Source organism: Mesocricetus auratus, unplaced genomic scaffold (assembly GCF_017639785.1).
Source record: "Mesocricetus auratus isolate SY011 unplaced genomic scaffold, BCM_Maur_2.0 Super-Scaffold_100006, whole genome shotgun sequence".
Taxonomy (NCBI): domain Eukaryota; kingdom Metazoa; phylum Chordata; class Mammalia; order Rodentia; family Cricetidae; genus Mesocricetus; species Mesocricetus auratus.
Genome location: NW_024429190.1, coordinates 55,036,565 through 55,059,849, shown reverse-complemented (window position 1 = coordinate 55,059,849; position 23,285 = coordinate 55,036,565). Strand labels below are relative to the sequence as shown.

General features: G+C 43.1%; 1 protein-coding gene across 5 annotated transcripts; it reads left to right on the top strand.

Annotated features, from left to right (window-relative positions):
* The first annotated feature begins 712 nt into the window (after positions 1–712).
* Aasdh (aminoadipate-semialdehyde dehydrogenase) lies at positions 713–21,844 on the top strand. 5 transcript variants are annotated; one of them, XM_021233393.2, is made up of 16 exons: positions 713–791; positions 2,105–2,180; positions 3,851–4,118; positions 4,779–4,899; positions 5,194–5,504; positions 7,899–8,091; positions 8,858–9,099; positions 9,762–9,868; positions 10,318–10,490; positions 11,799–11,991; positions 13,918–14,033; positions 14,838–15,630; positions 17,482–17,645; positions 18,709–18,831; positions 20,157–20,288; positions 21,357–21,844. In XM_021233393.2, the coding sequence occupies exons 3-16, from the start codon at positions 3,889–3,891 to the stop codon at positions 21,753–21,755; spliced, it is 3,297 nt and encodes a 1,098-aa protein (XP_021089052.1). In that variant the 5' UTR covers positions 713–791; positions 2,105–2,180; positions 3,851–3,888; the 3' UTR covers positions 21,756–21,844. The 5 variants fall into 5 exon arrangements, with proteins under 5 accessions (XP_021089052.1, XP_040603187.1, XP_005080820.1 ...); XM_005080763.4 differs by having other exon boundaries at positions 758–1,139; XM_040747253.1 differs by lacking the exon at positions 2,105–2,180 and having other exon boundaries at positions 720–791.
* Positions 21,845–23,285: the final 1,441 nt, after the last annotated feature.

Sequence of the window (23,285 nt, the reverse complement as noted above, 5' to 3'; positions counted from 1 at the left end):
TTCCCTGCTCCCTTCTGTTCTCCTGGAGCACAGTAACTCACCACAGTTGTCACCCTGTGGTAATTGTCGCCCTATGAAACATACATGTGGTTTAGGGAGCGCTGTTCACCTCAGACTGGCTCGGATTTGGGGCTATTTTTAACTCCACTTTAGGAACAAGGAGACTGCGGCTCAAATTACAACCTTGAGCCAGGCGTTGGTGGCGCACGCCTTTAATCTCACCCAGCACTCGGGAGGCAGAGGCAGGCAGATCTCTGTGAGTTCGAGACCAGCCTGGTCTACAAGAGCTAGTTCCAGGACAGCCTCCAAAACAATAGAGAAATCCTGTCTCGAAAAAAAAAAAAAGAATCAACCTTGTTGGAGATGGCTTGGCTCTGAAGGGCGCTCACTGCCCTCCCGGAAGTCCCTTTTCGGTTCGCGGTACCCACGTGGTAGCTCACAACCATAAGTGACTCCAGCGCCAGCGAGTCCGCTCGCAACTGCACGCACACAGTGCACATAAACTCACGCAAGGCGCGCACACACAAACAGGTAGGGATGTCGTCTGGAGTGTATCGTATGGCGGGTCTAAGCCTGCACAAACCAACTCTGGGGCTACAAACCCGGCCCCATGCCCTTCGGAATCGTGCGGCGCACCTGGGCGGAGCCCCGGCAGCACAGACACGCCCCCGACGCGGGGTGACGTTCCTGGCGCCAGAAGATGACGCGGAGGTCCGGTGGCGGTGTAGCTTTACGGCTGCTGGGCATCTGCTGCTCGTTGGGAAGTGCAGTCCGCTCGCTGTCGTGAAAAGGTGGGGTGGGAGCTCCGGGAGCCACCGGTGATGGGGTGCTGAGAAGTCAGGGCTGCTTCCTTCCGGGAGCGTCCCGGGCTGGCTTGAGACCTGTGTGCCTGGCAAGCTAACCCGCGCTGTGTGGTGTCCTTCAGTGAAATGCAGTGCGCCTGCCTCGCCACCGCCTGGCGTGGCCCCGAGAGCCCGTGAAAGACTTGGAAGCCACGAGGTGCACTGTAAACTGACGGAGGCGGCGTGATGTGTATCGAGACGCAGACGGATAATTTACCAATGCTTATAATGCCCACTATATAGAGGGAGTCCTTAAAAGCAGGGTTTGTTGGTGACTAAATAGCCTCATTCACAGCTGTAAGTTTGGCAGGCCGCTCAAGCTTGATGGTATAACACGAAATCTGCCTGTTAGATTGTCGTTTTGCTAATCCTAAAAGGCCCCATTTAAAAAGTTATAGTTGGCTTGTTCTTTTTGTTTGTTTTTGTTTTTCGAGACAGGGTTTCTCTGTATTGTTTTGGAGGCTGCTCTGAAACTAGCTCTTAGACCAGGCTGGCCTTGAACTCACAGAGATCCGCCTGCCTCTGCCTCCCGAGAGCTGGGTGGAATTAAAGGCGTGCGCCACCACCGCCCGGCTGAAATCTTTTAATTTGTATTGAAAACCAAAAAACTTTTTTGACAAGAGGGTCTCATTATGTAGCCCTACCCGGTCTGGGACTCACAATATAGACTAAGCCAACCTATGCCTTCTGCATGCTGGGCTTAAAGACTTGGCTTGGCAACCAAGAACATATTGGTATATTCTAATGCTATATTAACTCCTAGTACCATATTTAGGACCTAAATTTAAAAGAATCTATTGACCACTTCAAAAACTACATGAAATGGGTGTGAAGAGTTTGTTTCTTGTAATTTTAAAAGGTCTTTAAAATCTGATAAATGATGAGCACTGTTCTATAGCTAGTGAGCTATAACTGGAGAGGTATTGCATGAGAAATCTTTATGGTTTGTTTTTCTGTTAAAGACTGATTGGGGTCTGGGGAAATAACTCAATGACAGTGTGTTTGTCGAACAAGCTTGAGGCACTGGGTTTAATCTCCATCACTTCAAAAAAAAAAGGAGAAAGAGAGAGAAAGAGATTTTTGTCTTCTCCTAACTTTAATTCTCATAGGAATTTAAAAGCAGACTTACTTAAGCTAGACTACTTTATGTTAATTTGTAACAAGAACTGAATGAAAGTAAAAAAATTAAGTCATGTGCTTTAAATTTAGTTGTATTGATTATTTATGCTTTTAAAAAATTTAAAAAGATTTGTTTATTTTAGGCTGGAGAAATGACTCAATGGTTAAGACATTGTTGCTCTTGAAGAGGACCCGAGTTCAATTCCCAACACCCACATGGTATGTCAGAACCATCTGCTACCCCAGTTCCAGGGGATCCTACAGGCATACATGTGATGCACATGCATACAGGCAAAAAATTCATACACACAAATATACAACATGCATACAGGCAAAAAATTCATATACACAAAGTAAATCTACAAAAAATACTTGTTTTTATTTTCTGTCTATGAATGTTTTGCCTGAATGCCTGTATGTGCACCGTATTCATTTTAGGGGTCAGAAGAGATAGTAGGATCTCTGAGCTAAAATTAGGATTCTTACAAGCTGCCATGAGATGCTGGGAATTGAACCTTACTTATTCTTTTGGCAGCTAGTGTGCTTAACCACTGAACCACTTCTCCAGCCCCTTTATTGGCTATTCTTAAAATGTATATTCTTTTTACATTTGGTCATTTGGTCCAGTATTTGTTTAACTGTCATCAAATTAATTTTTATTTCAAGACTGTGTAACAGTCCTGGCTATCTGGAACTAGCTCTGTAGACCAGGCTGGCCTTGAGCTCACAGATATGCACCTGCCTCTGCCTCCCAACTGGGATTAAAGACGTGCACCCTCCCCTCACCCCCCCCCATCAAATTACTTTTTTAAGTCATTGTTTTCAGCAAAGTTGCCATAGGTATTTCGTAAGTTTAGAGCTTCAGTTATATATCATTGATACAGCCTTCTGTTTGTTTTAGCAACACAAAATACTGCCCTTACCTTAAGGACAGTAAGGGATAATTTATTTTGGGCCAAATATGAGTGATTAGGTTCCAGGAATACAGATTTAGGTTACCCTAAAATTTGTGTCCCAGCATGGAAGCAGACTATGAGCTTGTATAGTTGAAAGACAGAGAAAAGTTAAAAAAAAAAAAATCAAGACGTTTTCAAAATCCATTGGTCGGTATTAAATAGGTAGATTACAGCAAATTCTAAGCCTGGGATGTTATCAGATGATATTCTTAGCTAGGCCGTGGTAATCATCTCCACAAAACCTTCAGCTGACAGTCTCTGAGGATGTTGGGTAGACGTGTGTAGACAGATATTTCTTTGAACCACCAGATCACAAAAAAATGACACAAACACTTATTAATTATGAATTATAAAAGCTTGGCCTGTAGCTTAGCCTTGTTCCTAACTAGCTCTTATAACTTAAATTAACTCATTTAATTTATATTCACTCTCATGGCGCGTCCTGTCTTCCACCTTGCACCTCCTGTTTTCTCTCTGTGTCCTGGCAGCTCCCTTGTGCCTAGGTTCTCCTTCTCTTCCTCTCTCTCCTGGAAAATCCTGCTCATACCTCCTGCCTCGCTCTTGGCCACTCAGCTTTTTATTACACAGTAACAGCAAATACATTGTCACACAAACATCCCACAACACAGGTGGGCAATAAACCTGCTGTCAAGATATCCCACGGTAGTTTGAGTCTGCAGCATCCCAACTCTCCAGACTCATTACATTTTTATCAGTCAGTCTGCCTTGCAGGATCTCCAACACAGACATAGCTTTCATCTGGGCACTTCCTTTCAATTTGTTATTTTACAGTGCTGGGAACAGAACTTGGGGGCACACTGGCAAGCCATCTGTCACTGACGTAGACCCCAGCTAATACAGTCATTTTTGTTAGTAGACACAATTCTTCCTCAACTCCCTATCAGTCCCCTAACTTCTACCATTTCTCTGTAGATTTCTCAGCCACTGATGATTAGACAAGCCCCAGTGCAATGAATCTTCAGGAGTTGGTGCACCATGCTGCCTCCATGTATTTGAACAGAACAGCTGTGTGTTTTGACGAAGGCAACAGCCAGCCTCCACTGTGTTACACTTACAAGACTGTGCTGAGTGAGGCTTCAGAATTATCTCATTTTCTGCTAACACACTGTGACTTTGGAGGAATTCGGGAAATTGGTCTCTACTGTCAACCTGGGATAAACTTACCCTCCTGGATTTTAGGGTAATATTTCTAGTATGAACTGATATTACTCTAAGCTAATTTATAGTTTTTAATAAGTAGTGCACATTGTAAGCTATTCTGTTTACTGTTGGATTTTTTGTATTAGTTTGTCAGTTTTCTAAGGAAAATCCTAGTCTTTTTAATTATTGAATTATTTTACTTATTTAAATATTTTAATTTGTGCTTATTAAGGAAAGACTAAAGGTTTTCACTAATAGAATATTTAAATATCTCTAAAGTATAAAGGTCTCATTTGTCTGTCAAAAGAAAACAGCTAAAGCATTATATAACTGTTGTTAGATCAAAGAAAACCACTGAGACATCACTCCGGTCCTTGTTAAGTCTTTTAAAATGTTCTATTTCTGTATATAAGTGTTAAGAGCTCTCTCTCTTTTTTTCAATACTGAGTATTGAACTCAGGGCCTTGCATGCTAAACAAACTCTATACAATTGAGCTACATTCCTATCCCAAGTTATAAGAAGTTAAAATAGAATTTTACAGTACACCATATATTCATTGGGTGCGAGATAAAACAACCATTTAGAGAGACCTAAGGGATGACTAAAGTTTGTGAAACACTAATGAACAGTGAAGCAGAGACTGCAGAGTGCTCGTAGGAGAACTTTATTCACTCTGCTGTCCTTGCACTTGCCCTTCAGGATTCTTCAGGTCCCAGCAGCTTATGCACCCATTGATCCTGACTCACCACCGGCATTATCAACTCACTTTATGAAAAAATGTCATCTGAAGTATGTTCTCGTTGAAAAAAAGCAGGCTAATGTAAGTCTTGGTGTTTAAGTGTTTTGGAGGTGTGTGAAGTGGGAGAGAGAGAGAAAGAATATTTTGAGTTTATGAGTTCTCTCAGCTGGGATCTCTGCTGGGCGTTGGTGGCACACGCTTTTAATCCCAGCACTCGGGAGGCAGAGGCAGGTGGACATCTGTGAATTCAAAGTCAGCCTGGTCTACAAAGAGACAGCCAGAGCTGTTCACGAAGAAATTCTGTCTTGAAAAAAACAAAAACAAAAGCCATTCTCCATATTAATATGTCAATGTTTTAAATCTCTTCTCTAACAGAAATTCAAATCTTCACATGAAACAGTTTTGAACTGTGACATCGTTTCAGTGGAACATAGAGACCTGGTGCTCTTCACACTTCATTGGGAAAACGGTGAGGTGACGACGCTCAGTGATAGAGAAGAGAAATGCGAGATAAATGACGGCAAAACCAGCATGAACTCTGAGGACAGCAGTGATGAGAAGGCACACATGGACATTCGGCGAGAGTGTTGCTTGGCTTATGTCCTACATACCTCAGGGACCACAGGGACACCGAAGATTGTCAGAGTGCCTCATGCATGCATACTACCAAATGTCCAGCACTTTCGGTCAGTTCTATCCTTTGGATCCTTCTTAGAATTTGTGCTTTAAACTGGGTGTGGTGGGACTCACCAGAAGTCTCAGCATTTGAGAGGCAGAGGCAGATTACAAGTTTGAGGTTAGTTTGTGCTGTGGAAAGACACTCTATCTCAGGAAAACAAAACAAAACAAAAATCTTTCATTTAGTCAGGCAGTGGTGGTGCACCCCTTTTTTCATAGCACTCAGGAGGCAGAGGCAGACAGACTTCTATGAGTTCAAGCCCAGCCTGGTCTACAAATCAAGTTCCAGGACAGCCAGGGCTGTTACACAAAGAAACCCGTTTCACAAAGAAAAACAGTCTTGCATTTTAAAAAAGAAAAATAAATTTAAATATTTGTTCTTTGTAAATCTTGATCTACATGGGCTGGAGAGATGGCTCAGAGGTTAAGAGCACTGACTGCTCTTCCAGAGGTTCCGAGTTCAATTCCCAGCAACCACATGGTGGCTCACAACCATCTGTAATAAGATCTGGTGCCCTCTTCTGGCATGCATACATATAGACAGAACACTGTATTCATAATAAATAAATCTTTAAAAAAAATCTTGATCTACATGGATAATCCTAAATAACTGATCAATGGATCTATCTTGTTTGATCTGTATATTGTCTTTAGTCCTCTGCAGACAAGGCAAGCACTTGTTACCAGACAATCAGAGAACACACAAATGATAGGATGGAAGTATGAGTTTGATTGAAGCTCTGATCCCAGGACCCATGTAACAAGCTGGGCATCCCACAAGTGCTTATAACCCCAGCTCTTAGTTTCTGACTGCTAGCATCCTCCCCTCACAGTTTGTGCATGTGCAACACACACACACACACACACACACACACACACACACACACACACACACGAAGTCTTGAGAAATAAACAAAAGGAACATTCTACTGAAAGGAAACCAGAATATAAGAGTGTATTATTACGAGGAACTGACTCACATAGTGTGCCCGAGAAAGTGTGGAGTTCATGGAGTACACAGCTGGGAGAGAATCAATAGCAGGCCTGAGACTCTTCACAGCTTAGTCAGAAAACACTCAGTTGGAGTGGGAAATTAACTGTAGGTCCAGCAGCTGCTGCTGCTTGTTTTTTTAAATATTTTAATTTGTCTTTAATGATGTGTATATGTGTGTATCTACTTTGTGGGTATGTTATGTGTGTGCAGAGGCCAGAGACTGGTTTCTTCTCGAGCTGGAGTTAGCTAGACTGAACTGCCTGACCTCTCAGTAGGTGCTGGAGCAGCAGTATACTCTGGGCCACAAAGCCATCTCTCCAGCCCTGTTTGACTTTTCACTAAGCAGAAATTCAGCCATTTCAGACTTAATAAAACTCAGCTGATTGCAGACTGGAACGTTCAACTGAATAACTCTGAAAGTGTGTACTTTACTGAGTGTCAGCTGCCAGCCTTCTAGTCTCTAACTTCCCCCTTAAAGGGAAACCCATATAGCTGGTGATTCACATTTGTAATCCTAACAACTGGAAGGCTGATTGCTGTGAGTTTGAGGCCAGTCTGGGCTACATAGTGAGTACTAGGCCAGCCAGAGCTACATGGCAAAACAATGTCTCTAAAAAACAAAGGAAAAAACAAAACAACAAACATAAAATCAAAAAGCAAAATGAAAGCATAGTAGAAAGAGAATGGAGGTTGTAGTTCACTCTATCTAAACAGACATATCACAAGGTAGTCACAGATGATAAAGCCTGTCTGATAGAAGGGGGTGGGGTGGGAATGATATTATTTAAACGTCTTTCTTCTACCTATGTATTTATTTTTAAATTTTTTGAGACAGGGTCTCACTATGTAGCTCTGGTTGTCTTAGAACTCACTATGTAGATCAGGCTGACCTCAGACTAACAGAGGTCCACCTCTTCCTCTGCCTGCCGAATGCTGGGATTTTAGGTGTGCTCTACTATACCCTGCTAAAGGGGTTTCAGTCCTTATCTTTTGTAAAGAGGGTTTCTAGGAGCAACAGCGTTGTTTTGGTTAATCTGAAGAATGAAGTCTGAAGAATCTAGAAAATGTGTTCTCTTTGATGATGACACTGATGCTGACTTCCTCCTCCTCCTCTAGATTTATCTTTTTTATTTCATGTGTATGAATGTTTTCTTTGCATGTATGTCAGTGTACCATGTGTATGCCTGATGTTCATGGAAGTCAGAAAGAGACATTAGTTCCCTGGAACTAGAGTTTCAGATGGTGGTGAACTACCACGTGGGTGCTGGGAACTGAACCTGGGTCCTTTGCAAGAGCAGGAAGTGCTTTTAACCCCTGAGCCATTTCTTCAGTCCCTACTTAAGGCTTCTTTAGGGTCTTACCCAGGCTTAGGTGTTCCTCATGACAACTGTGTTCTGTTTGTCTCTAGGTTACTTTTTGACATCACCCAAGAAGATGTTTTGTTTTTGGCTTCACCTCTGACCTTTGATCCATCTGTGGTAGAAATATTTGTTTCTCTGTCCAGTGGGGCCCGTCTGCTTATTGTGCCAACTTCTGTCAAAATGCTCCCATCAAAATTAGCTGACGTTCTCTTTTCCCGCCACAGAGTGACTGTTTTACAGGTACACTTGAGTAGCAACAGAAACAAACATATTCTTCTACATTCCTCTAACGTTGCATGTTTTAGAGGCTCTTTTGCATTTAATGGGAACTGGCTTACACTTCAGAGGTTTAGTCCATTACTGTCATGGCAGGAAGCATGGTGGCGCTCAGGCAGACATGGTGTTGGAGAGGCAGCTGAGAGTTCTACATCTGGAGACTGTGAGAAACTGAGCCTGGCTGGAGCATCTGAGACCACAAAGCCCACTCCCCCAGTGACACACTTCCTCCAGGGAAGTCGCACCTTCCCCAACAGGGCCACACCCCCTAATAGTACCTAATGGGCCCCTGTGAGCCTCAAAGGGGCCATTTTCATTCAAACCACCATAAAGGCTAATTTGTGCAGCACAGATATTCCTGGATATGTGACCTTTCACTGACACATGGTCAGTTTACCAGGGCTACGCTCTTAAGAGAAAAGTGACCCTCTTAGCAGCTGACAGTTGCCAGTAGCTCCTTGGCTAGGGATGGGACTTAGTGCCCAACTCCCCTCTCCATACTGGGATTTGCTCTGGCTTACATAAATTTTGGGCATGCTGTCATACCCATTGTGAGTTCAAATGCTGTTCTTGGAGAGGTCCTGGGTTCAGTTTCTGTCACAGAAATAATAATAATCTTAAAAAAAAAAACACAGCCTTAATGTCCATATGGGCTCCAAATACAAAGGATGAATTATTATAGTGCTTTCATAAGGAAGGGGAAAACTAAGTGATTTTGATGTGTTTCCAGGCAACGCCAACATTGCTGAGAAGATTTGGGTGCGAACTCATCAAGTCCACTGTCCTGTCAGAACACACTTCTTTGCGAGTGCTAGCCCTCGGTGGGGAAGCCTTCCCCTCACTGACTATTCTCAAAAGCTGGAGAGACAAAGGCAATAAAACACGAATATTTAACATCTATGGTATCACGGAGGTATCCAGTTGGGCAACTTTCTACAGGATCCCAGATGAGATTCTTAATTCTCCTGTGAAGTAAGTAAGGACTTTGCTATACTCACTAGGGTGTTGTAATTTTGTTTGGGGATGGCAGGTGTTCTTGATGGCTGTTGAAGGTGATGGTCAGTGCATGCTAAGCACGCCATCTGCCAGGAGCTGTAGTCCTAGCCCTACTGACAGGGTTTGTCAGGCACTGTAGTGAGAATTTTTGTTGTGAGCCTAGCCTTTAATGGCTGAGCCATCTCTCCAGCCCTGTAGTGATAATTTTTAAAACACTATTTCATGTTAAGAATCTAAAATCTTTCTTATAACTGGTGACCAGATCCTGCCAGACCCTTCTGTGACTGAAGCAGTAACACGAGTTGACATGTGTACCCCTTTCCATCAAACCGTTTCCTCCAGCTGTCTTTTTTTTTTTTTTTTTTTTTGGTTTTTCAAGACAGGATTTCTCTGTATTGTTTTTTGGACCATGTCCTGGAACTCACTCGGTAGACCAGGCTGGTCTCGATCTCACAGAGATCTGCCTGCCTCTGCCTCCGAGTGCTGGGATTAAAGGCGTGTGCCACCACCGCCCCCTCCGGCTGTCTTTGCACTGTACCATGAATTGCTTTTGTCTTTATTTGCTGTGTGTACTGTTGATAACTGGGAAGTCTGCTCACATGTGAGTTTTAAGCCTGCTCTGGGCTGTGTTTTCACAGACATGAATCTCCTGTGCAGCTGGGGTCTCCACTGTTTGGAACAGTGGTTGAAGTCAGAGACACTAATGGTTCCCCAGTTCATGAAGGCACCGGTCAAGTATTTTTAGGTCGGTTTATATTTCTTGGTTGATTTTTCAAAAAGAAAAATCAGATGTTTCTTTATTCATTTCATGATTATTTTATGTAGAGTGCACTGTTCAGTGAGAAATTTTAATCTTTTCACAATCACAAGATATTCCAAATTATTTTACATGCCATTTCCAATAATTTAGAAAAGTAACTTGAAATGTTATTTGTATACAAAACTATATCTAGCAGTATTCTAAGGGTCTTCTAAAAATCATACATACTTTTAGAAATAAATTAGTTTTATTCATTTACTAACTTCCTGAAGTTACTGTGCCTAATTTTATCAGGTAGCATAGATAGCATTTAGAAGTCTCCTTATTATCGTCAAGGGTTGAATCTTAACAGATTTTTAGAGGTACTTTGATGTTGATGTTGTTAAATCAATTTTCTGTGGATTGTATGACATTGGAGTTTGTGTCTTTGAAAGGTGGGGAAAATAGAGTATGTTTTCTTGATGATGAGATGACAGTGCCTCTCAGCACCATGCGGGCCACAGGAGACTTTGTGACTGTGAAAGATGGAGAGATATTTTTCTTGGGAAGAAAGGACAGCCAGATCAAGCGTCATGGCAAACGTCTTAACATTGAGCTTGTACAACAGGTAGAGCCACTTAAGTATTAAATATCTACTAGTGAGTTAGGCAGTAAAGGCAACTGCCACCAAACTTCTGTGCCAGATTATTGATTGGCATCATCTAAAGCTCACATCTTTATATCCATAGTTAATTGCAGTAAAAGATATGGAGATATGGAGCTGGGTGTGATGGTGCATGCCTGTAAATATCACTCAGGAGGCCGAGGCTGAGGGTTATGAGCTCAAGGCCATATAGCTATATGGGCTATATAGCAGGATCCCATCTTTTAAAAAAAAAAAATCACTGCCAGGTGTGGTGGCGCACGCGTTTAACCCCAGTGCTCAGGAGGCAGAGGCAGGTGGATCTCTGAGTTCAAGGTTCAAGCCCAGCCTCGTCTACAAAGTGATTTCCAGGACAGCAAGGACTACACAGAGAAACCCTGTATCAAAAAACATTAAAAGAGAGAGAGAGAGAGAGAGAGAGAGAGAGAGAGAGAGAGAGAGAGAGAAGAGACAACATACAATTGTAGTAGAAGGCATGGGTATTCAGTGTATCTCTTATTCTCATCAGGTAGATATTTTTGTTTTGTTTTGTTTTGAGGCAGAGTCTCTTTATGTAGCCCAGACTAGTCTGAAATTCCAAGTCCTCCTGCCTCAGGCTTCCTAGTGTTAGGATTACAGGTGTGACTCCCCAAGCCTGCCTTGAGATGGCCATTTAAATTTTTGTTGTTGTTTTGTTTTTTTCCTAGACAGAGTTTTTCTGTGTGGTCCTGGCTGTCCTGGAACTCACTTTGTAGACCAGGCTGGCCTCAGATTCACAGAGATCTACCTGTCTCTGCTTCCCTAGTGCTGGGATTAAAGTTGTGTGACACCACTGCCCTGCCCAGATGGCCATTTTTAAAATAAATAAGGGGTTGGAGAGATACATGGCTCAGTGGTTAGAGTGCTTACTGCTCTTACAGAGGACCCAGGCTTGCTTTCTGGTACCCACATCAGACGGCTTACTTCCTTTTTCTGTAACTCCAGTTTCAGAGGATCCAACATCCTCTGGCCTCCTCCAGCACCTGCATTCACATGGTGCACAAAAACTCACACAGGCAAACATAAAAATAATAAAGGAAGTACCTATGAAAATACATTGGCTTATTTGCTTTGGAATGTTTTTTTTTTTAATGGTAACTGTTAGTAGGAGATACCAATAGCAAGCAATTTAAAAAAATCTCAACTATTTTCTGGAAGTGAATTCAGCTGTACTGATTTTAGACATAACAAATCTGAGCATTCAGGAACCCTTTTCTAGACGTCCCCATTAGTAAATGAGGTAATCTCTTACAGGTGGCTGAGGAACTTCACCAGGTGGACTCCTGTGCCGTTACGTGGTATAATCAGGAAAAGTTGATTCTCTTCATCGTATCCAAAGTTGGTTTAGTAAAGGACCACATCTTTAAAGAGTTGCAGAAACACCTTCCAACTCACGCCCTCCCAGATGACATGGTGTTGATTGACACCCTACCATTTACATGTCATGGTAAAGTGACTTAAAGCAGATGTGTTCAGTACTGGAGAACACTAATGTACTCAGATCCGTTTAGCAGCTACAAATGAACTATTATGATACTAGCACTAATTACAGTAGAACCCTGTGGTTGCTTTGTGTGACTAACTCATTCTTGTTGAGAGACTCCTATTTAGATGGATATATGAAACTATTGTAGGGAGCTGACGGATGTGGTTCAAGAGGCTGAAAGGTCTTGCACTATGATTGCGAGCTATGGCTATGACTGTCGTCCTAAGAAAGCTGGGGCTGTAGTTCTGAGTTTTAAGCCTGAAAAGCGGGAGCCAATGATTTAAGCCCTGCAGGCAGGGCATCTCTGTAATAATTTAAAAATAAATGGTGGGAAGGAGTTGTACTATACAACAGGGCTCACATGTGAGGTTTACTGGAAGAGGAGAGAGAAGGGAGTAGAGAGGGGGCCAGAGACCAGTTCCTGGGGATGAGAGAGAAAGAAGCAGACAGAAAGACCAAGAGAAAGAGACAGGAGGCAGGCAAGGCCCACCTCTTAAAAGGGAACATAGTGAATGTGCACAGTTGGTGCTCTTAGTGGCTGCAGCTGAGGATGTATCTTGTCAGGACCCCAAGGGCAGGCCAGTGCAGATGCCTAAAAACTAACCATTTCCCAACACACACAGGAAGTTAATTCCCCTCTTCCTCTACTTTTTGTTCTGTTTAGGCCTCCAAGGGCTGGGCTGATAATCAGCCACTTTGGGAAGACAGTCTTATTTAGTGAGTCCACTGGTTCAAATGTTGATCTTATCCTGAAATATTATAGATGCACCCAGAAACAGTGTTTAATCAATGTTAAACAGTGGGCCAGCCCACTCAAGTTGATACATAAAATGAATCATCACAGTGGTGGGGTTGAAATTCTGCTTCAAATTATATACCCCTTTGGCCTTGATTTCACTATGCAGCCCAGGCTGCAAAACATAAGCCCTTAAAGTCAGAAACAGTGCCATATAACTGTAATCCCAGCACTGGGGAAGCTGAGGATTATCAAGCTTGACACCAACTTGAGCTACTTAGTAAGACCCTGCTTTTAAAAAAAAAGTATGAGGCTAGAGAGATGGTTTGGTAGCTTGATGCTGTGATGGAGGAGAGAGTCAAGTCCCAAAAGTTGCACTGGCTTACACAGAACACATACACACAAAATCTTTTTTATTTATTTTTTAATATTTTGGTTTTTCGAGACAGGGTTTCTCTTTAGCTTTGGAGCCTGTCCTAGCACTCGTGACCAGGCTGGCCTCGAACTCACAGAGATTCTCCTGCCTCTGCCTTCCGAGTGCCGGGATTAAAGGTGTGCACCACCACTACCCAGCTCACACAAAATATTTTTAAAGTACGTTTTATATATGTTTATGTGTGAATATATGCTATTGACAGTTTCTTGCTCATGGCATTTTTATTTAACGAATACTTTAAAATGTAGATTGTTCTGTTACTTGCTCATCATGTTTTAAAAATAATTTTAGATGCATTTAGTTAGCATACAAAACAACAGAGTCCACTGTGACAGGTACCTTTCATTCCTTGTACTCACTGGTATTTGGTGCTTTGTCAGTCCTCCTCCATACCTCGTCTTGAGCTCTTTAACGTAGAGAAAAAGCATCTCCTTCCCTCTTGGGTGTTACTCACTATAGTTCTTGTAGCATTGGCCTTCAGAATTGATTATCTGTTCTGTATGATTTCTAAGCTTTACATTGAAGAGTGTGTGACTAATGAACACACAGTGGCGCTCAGGCAAAATGAATTTATCTGCTTATTTTACGGGGTGGGGTCAAGCCTAGGACTGTGTATGTGCTGAACACATGCTCTCCTGCTCAGCTACACCCCTACAGCTGCATGTGCGATTAAGTTTAAATGTTATTTTAATGTGTTATTTCTCTTCATGTTAAGGTAAAATTGATGTTTCTGAGTTAAACAAGATATATTTAGACTACATAAACGCACAGCCTAGGAATAAGATTCATGGAAAAGAGGAACTTTGGGAAAAATTACAGCATTTATGGAAGGTACAATTTCTTAAATATAAATGTATTTCTGTAATTCATTCATTGTATGGAATTTTAGTATCCCTAGCAAACCAGTAAAAATATTTTAAGAATGTTATTGCTGCCCAGGTGCCAGGTAGCATACCTTCCTTAATTCAGTTTGTATATAGTAAATGTTAGAATGTTTAATTAAATGTCTCACAAAGAAATTCATTGAAAGTGAGTTAATTTATCTGGGCGTTGGTGGCGCACACTTTTAATACCAGCACTTGGGAGGCAGAGGCAGGCGGATCTCTGTGAGTTCAAAGCCAGCCTGGTCTACAGAGTGAGTGACAGGACAGCCAGAGTTACACAGAGAAACCATGTCTAGAAAACAACAACAAACGATGTAGATCCTTCTGAATGGTTCTGTGAAGTGGATGACTTGGTTAGTCTTAAACACTGAGGGCTGAATTGTTATCACTCCACTTGTAAGGCAGTTTGAACTATATGAAATGGGTCAATATTACTTCTGTGTATCAACTATGGGGTCTTAAGGGCTAGTTGGTAAAGCAAATGTTTCTGAGAACTCATTCCTTATTTCATGGTAGGAAAACTGTTATAAAAGGAATCATATTTAGAGAATATAGAGTGAATTTGTGATAGAGTTGGTAGTATAATGATGGTCATTAGAATAGAGAAAATAATTTTTAATGTATCTTAACCGTTAGCGTCTTTTTATGGTATGTGTGTTGTCGGTACTGTCAGCTCTGCAGCACTTGTTAGGCTGTGAAGTCCTTTGGTTTGGGCCTCTTACTGTGCCTCTCCCTTCTCTGTCTACGGTAGTCTATTCTGAGTCTCCCTGAGGATCCCGAAGATACTTTGAAGGTTCCTGATGACTCAGTCTTCCTGGACAGTGGTGGAGACTCCCTGAAGTCCATGTGGCTCCTCAATGAGATTGAAAAACTCACTGGCACATCCGTACCTGGACTCCTGGAGTGCATTCTCAGCAGTTCTATCTTAGAGATTTACAACCACATCATTCAGACCGTGTTTACACACGAGGACCTGAAAGTCAACAAGGGTCATGCTGTGAAAAGGAAACTCAGTGACACGGATCCAGAGGAAGCCAGCGGCAAGCCTGCACATCTGGAGTCTACCTTGCCCTTTACCCTTGACAGTGAGACAAATGCTTTGATTGCTCTGAGCAGAGGGAGTCAGCTTTTGTCTCTGGGCACTAGGAAGCTTTTAACCAAGTTAGGACCCCGCCCTTCAGTCTGCTCCCTGGATTTAATTCCACAGACTAACACACAAGTACTAGAAGACCTAAGTCCTCCACCTGCTGATGAAAAGTTGAAAAAGCCACCAGTTTCCCAGGAGGAGAAACCTGTGGTAGGGGTTGAGACGATGGTGTTGCGAGAGCGGTGGAGGTCAGACACAGGCAAATGTGTAGATGCCTCCCCGCTGCTTGTGAGAGCGTCTGTTGATGGGCCATCCACAACTGTGTATGTCGGCTCCCACTCCCACAGAGTGAAGGCAGTTGACCTTTACTCTGGGAAGGTGAGATGGGAACAGCTCTTGGGAGATCGAATTGAATCCTCTGCATGTGTGTCTAAGTGTGGAAACTTTATTATAGTGGGTAAGTTTCTGAATCTGAGGTTTGTAGAATTAAATTGAAAACACACACACACACACATTTGAGGACTGAGGCCCTGGATATAAGCTTAGCTCTGCATTCCTATAGTCTGTGACTTTGGCAGGTTGTTGGACTTACAAGCTCATTTTATTATGGAGAAAATGGAGACAGTAATAAAGCTCTGAAACACATGACATTGAAGCCTACTGACCCACAGCAGCGTCAGGAATTGTGGAGGCACTTAGCTGATGATCTAGATCTCATGCCTCTGTAGGCGCTGAAGGCTTTATGTGGCCTGGCAGATCTGCTTCCAAGATGGCTCATAGACAGCACCATTAGCACAGGGACTCTGTTCTTAGGGGTTTTTTTCCGTTGTTGTTGTTTGCTGAGATTTAGGTTTTGCCGCATGAGCCTCTCTGTAGCTGTCTGAAGTTTGTACGGCATGGCATCTGACTTCCCTCAGAGTGGGTGACCCAAGGAGAGAGCTGTAGGAGCCACAGGGTACCTTTTAAAGACCTAATCTCTATAACTGGAGACTCATTTTTTGCTTAATTGTGTTCATTAAACATAAATCACTAGGTCCAATCCATGCTCAGTGGAGACAATCAGTCCATTTCTAGAAGAAAATCTAAGAATGTGTGGGTGTATTTTAAACCCATGACAACTATCAAAGAGTTCTGGGCAGGATTAATCGAGCATAAGATCCATTAATACGCTGCAAGGCACACACGAAGCTCTTAGTAAGTGATGGCAACACAGAAACTATCTTGGAAATTGAATCTCAAGAGCAATGACCTGACCATGGGCAGGACCATGTAAAACGTAGGCAGTGAAGCCAGCCTAGGTGGCCATCCTTAGATTGTGTGTGCCCACGTATCTGTAGTGACTTCACTTGCAGGTTTTTACAATTTCTGCATCAAGGTCTGAACTCCCCGAACTACCTTCTCATCCATGGCCACCACTTGGGAAACGAAGTTCAGCGTAGTTACTAAGAATACCGGATCTTAGATTTAAGTCCAGATACTGCCAAGTAGTAACTTAGAAGTTTTGCTGCTTTAGTTAATTTGCTTCCATGTTGTCATTCATACGTGTGGATATAATTATGCTAAAATACTTGAAATGAAAATGTAGGCTGGGGGTGTGGCTTGGAAGGTAGGATGCTTACGCAGCGTGCTCAGGGCCCTAGGTTGGGTTCCAGCACTGTATAAACCAGATGGTGTGATGTTGCACACCTGTAATCCCAGCACTCAGGAGGCGGAAGCTCCAATAGGATACCTGAGGCTAGCCTGAGGTAAAGGCCCTGTCTCACAAGAAAAAGCCCTGATAAATGGGGCGTGCCCAATGAACATGGGTTGTTGTTAATGCCAGCTTTTCCCAAGTACCTCTGAGCATCTGTGTGAATTGTATGAGGGAGAGTAGCCTGGGGCTCTATGACACTAGGTCATTTATCCAGCGGTAGCCAGGATGTGACACCAGGTCATTTATCCAGCCATAGCCAGGATGGGTTTGAATCTTGTTCTGCCGCTGTGGGTGTGAATGTGCACTGTGAGGTCAGACACAACAAAGTCAGGATGCCAGGCGCTGGTCCCTAGTCCTATTAAAACAAGGGACCGCTGGATGCAGAGGTGCTCACCTGTATCTCCAGCACTCAGGAGGCTGAGGCCAGGACGGGGGTAAAGACCGGTGCCATCACGCCAGCGCTGAGGCGGGATTTTACAAGAGTTTCTGCTTTATGTTCACTGAAAGCTAAATCAGAGGAGTGAATGTAAATACGTAAGAAGAGCGTGAATATAAATTGTCCTTATTTAAATCAGTGTATCTCAGTCTCATCTTTTATATTTTGTTTCTCTGTAGGCTGTTATAATGGATTGGTTTATGTTCTAAAAAGTAATAATGGAGAAAAATACTGGGCATTTACTACTGAAGATGCTGTGAAAAGCTCACCCACCATGGATCCTACCACAGGACTCGTTTATGTTGGATCTCATGACCAGCATGCATATGCTCTAAACATTTATGTAAGAACTCCCCTCATCAGGGTCACACCATGAACACAGAAGTAATTGAGTCTGGGAGAGGTGTTAATGTAGCCCAAGTGTAACATTTGGTCTGGAAAGAAGTGATAGGTTAAATATAAGCATCTTTAGACATTTTTTTTCAAATAATTTCTACAATATGCAGAATTGGAATGATCATAACAGAAAAATAATCAAAGATATCAGTAAGCTATTTTAAGAATCCACTATGTGAAAATATCAAATTTACATAAAAACTACAAGAAATAGGCTGTGGCAGTTTTTTTTTAAATAATCAAGAATCAAAACACTTATTGATATAAACAGAAATAAAGAGTAGATATAAGCTAATTAGAAAAACCCAGATAGAAAACAAAAGCAAGGGACATAAACACAGGAGGAAGTTGCTGAGGTTGTAAATGTTGCGGCCTTTAGTATTCAAAGCAATGAAATGAGACAGATACAGTAACACATAGACTACAGTGCTACAGTGATTGACAGTCGCATCCATGAGAGAGGTAGCAGCTTGTGTTTGAGGGCTGGGGATACAGCTATGTTGATCCAGTGCTTGCCCAGTATGCACGAATCCCTGAGCTCAGTGCCTTGAACCATACAAACTAGCTGGATATGTGTAGTCTCAGCACTCAAGAGGCTCAGTAACACCAGATCATCCTTGGCTACATGCCTTAAAAAAGAACAAATAGGTGTTCTGTGATTCACAGACACACATGTGCACATGAACAGGAAGTGAATGTAGTAAAGTGGTGTGGATGTGTAAATCAAATTGTTTTCTGTGGTTCCATCAGTGATGCCCTTTGCTGCCTCTGTCCTAACTTACCTCTCATGGTAGTGCATGCCTGAAATGCCACGAGGCAGGATTCTGAGTGAGTGAATAGGGAGGGCAGGGGAGAAGAAAGAAAAACCGCATTCCTCTGGATGCTGACAGCTGCTCCACGGTGCAGCATATGCAAGGCTCAGGGTTCAATCCTAGCACCTCCAGAAGGAACAAAACAGAACATAAAGCTATATTGTTTATGGATTTGTTAATTCAGATTCCTATTTGCAGGAAAAGAAGTGTGTCTGGAAGCTAAAATGCGGAGGTGCACTCTTTTCTTCTCCATGTCTGAGCCCGAATCCACATCATCTCTACTGTGCTACACTGCGGGGACTCTTACTGGCTGTAAATCCTGTAGGCATACAGTACCCTGTTGATTTGTAACCTACCTTTAGTTTGGATGTTTGACCGATTGAGCACTCTTCAGTTAAATACAATCCACATGTTAAAGAGCTAGAATTCACTTTAAATGATTGAAATTATTTGGAAAAACAAGGAAACATGAGCTCATGTGTTTATTATATTTGTTTCTTCAGTTACTTTTAACCTTTAAAAAGATTTATTTATCTTTATGTGTATAAACATTTTGTCTGGATGTATGTCTGGATGTGTTTGAAGAGGTCAGAAGAGGGCATGGGATCCCCTGGAAGTAGAATTACAGGTGGTTGCCAGCTGTGGTGTGGGTGCTGGGAATCAAACCTGGGTCATCTGCAAGAACACGTGGGCACTTCAGCCCTGCGCCCTCTCCAGACTCTGCTTCTATCCTTTTAGGCAGAATTTTCTCGGTCACATTAAGGACTCCTTGTCTGTCCCTCACAGTGGTGAACATCTTTAGTCCCAGCATGTGGGGCAAAGGCAGGTGAATTGCTGAGAGTTCCAGGCTAGCCTGATCTACATAGTGTTCCAGGCTAGCCTGGGTTACATAGTAAGACCCTTCCCCCCAAAAAACCTAAGTAAAACAAAACCAAACAACAAAAAAGCTTCTTGTCCATTGTAAGGTTAGATCTTGTCAATATTTTCCTAATTTTAAAATTGTTTTTCCTTCTAAAGCTCATCTTAGCTGGGTGGTGGTGGCATACGCCATTAATGCCAGCACCTGGGGGGCAGAGGCAGGCTAGTCTGAGTTCAAGGCCAGCCTGGTCTGTAGAGCAAGTTCCAGAGAAACACTGTCTCAGAAAACCTAGGAAAGCAAAACAAAAACTCAACTGGAACTTACAGCTAGATTTTTGTGTTAGTTTTGCATTGTTTTATGTTCTGGGCTGAACTTTTGTCCTAGCGCCCCCATGGTAGCACTGATTTCCTGTGTGCGTGTGTGCCAGCTTTGTCAACAGTGTCCGTGTGTCACTGTTGCTGCTTAGCTCTAACCTTGAAGATTTTCAGTTTGTTGTAAAATGGCTCTGCAGGTGAGGGCACTTGCCACCAAGGCTGACAGCTTGAGTTCAAGCTCCTTCCCACATGACGGAAGGGAGAATCTGTTTACACAAGCTCCTTCCCACATCATGGAAGGGAGAATCAGTTTACACAAGTTGTCCTCCAGCTTCCGCATGTGCCCTGTGGCACGTCCACACACACCTGCATGCGCATGCACACAGCAGACAAACAAAAGTGACTTGAAAATGGTAGCGGTACTTGATTAGTAAAATGATTTTCAGAGCTGTCAATTGCTTTGTCCACAACAGGCTGCCGGGAGCGTCGTTTGGAAGCATTCCTGTGGAAAGCCGCTCTTCTCCTCCCCTCGGTGCTGCCGGCGGTACGTTTGCATCGGCTGTGTGGACGGGAGCTTGCTCTGCTTCACTCACTCGGGAGAGCAGGTGGGATGAGCTAGTTCCCTGTGCAGCCCCACCCCGACCCCCAGCCCTGGAGACTGAACCCAGGGAGCAGCTGTTCTGTTATTGAGCTATATTCCCAGCCCTTGTTTGATGAGTATCTCCCTCCCTCCCTCCCTTCCTCCCTTTCTCTCTCTCTCTCTGTTTAGGTGTGTAGGTCTGAGGTTATTGTGTCTTCCTCACTCTCTACCTTATATATGTGTACCACAATATATATGTGCATATAATTTTTAAAAGTTCCTTTTGATACAGGGTCTCACTTGCTATCCTGGAACTCACTGTGTAGACCAGGCTGCCCTAGAACTCTCGCCCCCTCTTTTTATATATATAATTTATTCATTTGTATTTTATGTACATTGCTGTTTTGCCTACATGTATGTGTGTGTGAGGGTGTTGGATCCCCTGAAACAGGAGTTACAGACAGTTGAGAACTGCCATGTGGGTGCTGGGAATTGAACCCAGGTCTTCTAGAAGAGCAGGCAGTACTCTTAGCCACGAGCCATCTCTCCAGCCCCTGTCTTGTCCTCTTGAGTGCTGGAATTAAAGGTGTCTGCCACACGGCAATGTACAGATTTTTGTTTAAAGGTCAAAATATTTACACTTTAAACTCTTTTCAGTCCAGTTCCATCTCACTTTGGAAAACTTGAGTTAGACACCCCCTGCCCCCCACCCCTACCACCATCCCATACCCCCTCCAGCTAGATTCGGAACCAAGGCCAAGTTCTACCCCCTGTCCACGATTATTTTTAATAAAATACATTGAAGACCTAATGCGATTTTTTTTTCTTTAAACAGTGTGTCTCTGAACATACCGGTAGTAATTCTCAAGTATGCTCGAAATTAATTGTAGTGCTGTCGTGTATCTTGTCCTGGTTTTTACCTCTAGAGCAGTCTAGTGTGAGAATGCTATTTTCCAGAAGCTGGCATTATTTCTGGCATATGGAGTTACCACGTTGTCTCCATCCCCCCCTCTTCCGTCTGTAGGAAGAACCCTCGCAGACTTAAGGAAGTGTCAGTCGGATGAGTGACTGGTTATGCCCCTCTCCTTTACAGGCTTGGCGCTTCTCTGCTGGAGGACCAGTCTTTTCGTCACCGTGTATCTCAGCAGCAGAACAAGAAATATTTTTTGGTTCCCATGATTGCTTTCTCTACTGCTGTAGCGTGGAAGGTCACCTCCGGTGGAAATTTGAGACTACAGCGAGGGTGTATGCAACACCCTTTGCCTTCAGTAACCAGAGCTGTAGCAGTGAAACACTGCTGGCGGCTGCATCTACTGATGGGAGGCTGTGGATCCTTGAGTCTCAGAGTGGAAAGCTGCGAAGTGTGTACGAACTCCCTGGGGAGGTTTTCTCTTCTCCTGTGGTCTGGGAATCGATGCTTATTATTGGGTGCAGAAACAATTACATTTACTGTCTGGATTTATTGTGTGGGGATAAAAATAATCAAGTGTAGTCCTTGTAAGTATATATGGGTGAGATGGTTGGAAATGTCATTATAAAACTATGTGGCTGGTTTTATATTAAAGATTCTATTTTGGTTAAGGAATTTGTTGTACTTCAATAGAGGGCAGCCTTGTTTATTTCCAATGGAAGCAGCAGGAGATTCTAGGAAGAGAGGATAAAACACCTGCTCTGAGTTTTTTCTTAATAAGTTTAAGATTTATTTATTTTATGTATATAATACTCTATCTGCATGTATACCTGCAGGCCAAAAGAGGTTATCAGATCCCATTATAGATGGTTGTGAACAACCATGTGGTTGCTAGGAATTGAACTCAGGACCTCTAGAAGAACTGCCAATGCTCTTAACCACTGAGCCCACACCAGCTGTATTTTGTAGCACTTTTAATTATGTGTGATGGTGTGCTGAACAGTTTTATGCCAACTTGACACAAGCTAGTCATTTGAGAGGTGGGAACCTCAACTGAAAAAAAAATGCCTCCATTTTTTGCTGTAGGCAAACCTGTAGAGCTTTTTCTTAATGATTGATGGGGAAGGACCCAGCCCATGTGGGTGGAGCCACCCCTATGCTAGTGTATGTGGCTTCTTTAGCAGGCGGATCAAGCAAGCTCTGAGGAACAAGCCAGTAAGTAGCACCCTCCATGGCTTCTGCATTGGCTCCTGCCTCCAGGATCCTGTCTTGTTTGAGTTCCTGTCCTGACTTCCTTCAGTGATGGGCTGTGATGTGGAAGCTGAGTAAACCCTTTCCTTCCCAACTTGCTTTTGATCATGGTGTTCCATCACAGCAATAGGAACCCTAACTAGAATAGATGGTTAACTGTTATGTCTTAGATACATTTGTTTTAATTCGTCAAAAGGATGCTGCTCTTGTTTGAAAATCTCTATCAAAACACTCCACTATGGAAACGTAACCCCACTATGGCACTTAGGGGTGACACCTTTGAAGGATGACAAATATTAAGTGAGGCTGTGTGTGTGTGTGCTGCAGTATGCTCTGCCATGCAATGTCCAGTGTCACCTTGGATAGGACTCTGCAGAAGGTCTCTGTCAGTAAGGGACACGTAACCAGATGTGGCCACTGGTCCTTGAACACCTCAGATTTCAGAACTGAGAATTAAATAAGCCTGCATTTGTTATAGTCAGTCTGTGATATTCAGGCATGGGCAAGTGAACACAGACATCTACTTCTTTCTGTGGATATGAAGTGGTTTGTAAACTGGCTCAGCATTTGAAGTCAAGATCTGTCTTTGTCAGTGTGCCATTGTGGGTGGGCATTATCCCACCGGTGAGTGTCTGAATAGAAGGCAGCAGAGGAAGGCACATTGTCTTCTTGAGCGAGGCTCACCGTATTCCCAAACCAGGCTACCACGGCCCCTGGTATGGGAAGGAGACTCGGCAGCAGCAACCATATCCCTCTGCTGCTCAGGCCACACCATCGGCTACCGGCCCAGCGGCCTCTGGCCTTTATTGAACTATACCACAGGTTCTGCAGGTCTCTAGTGTGCAACAACACACCATGGTG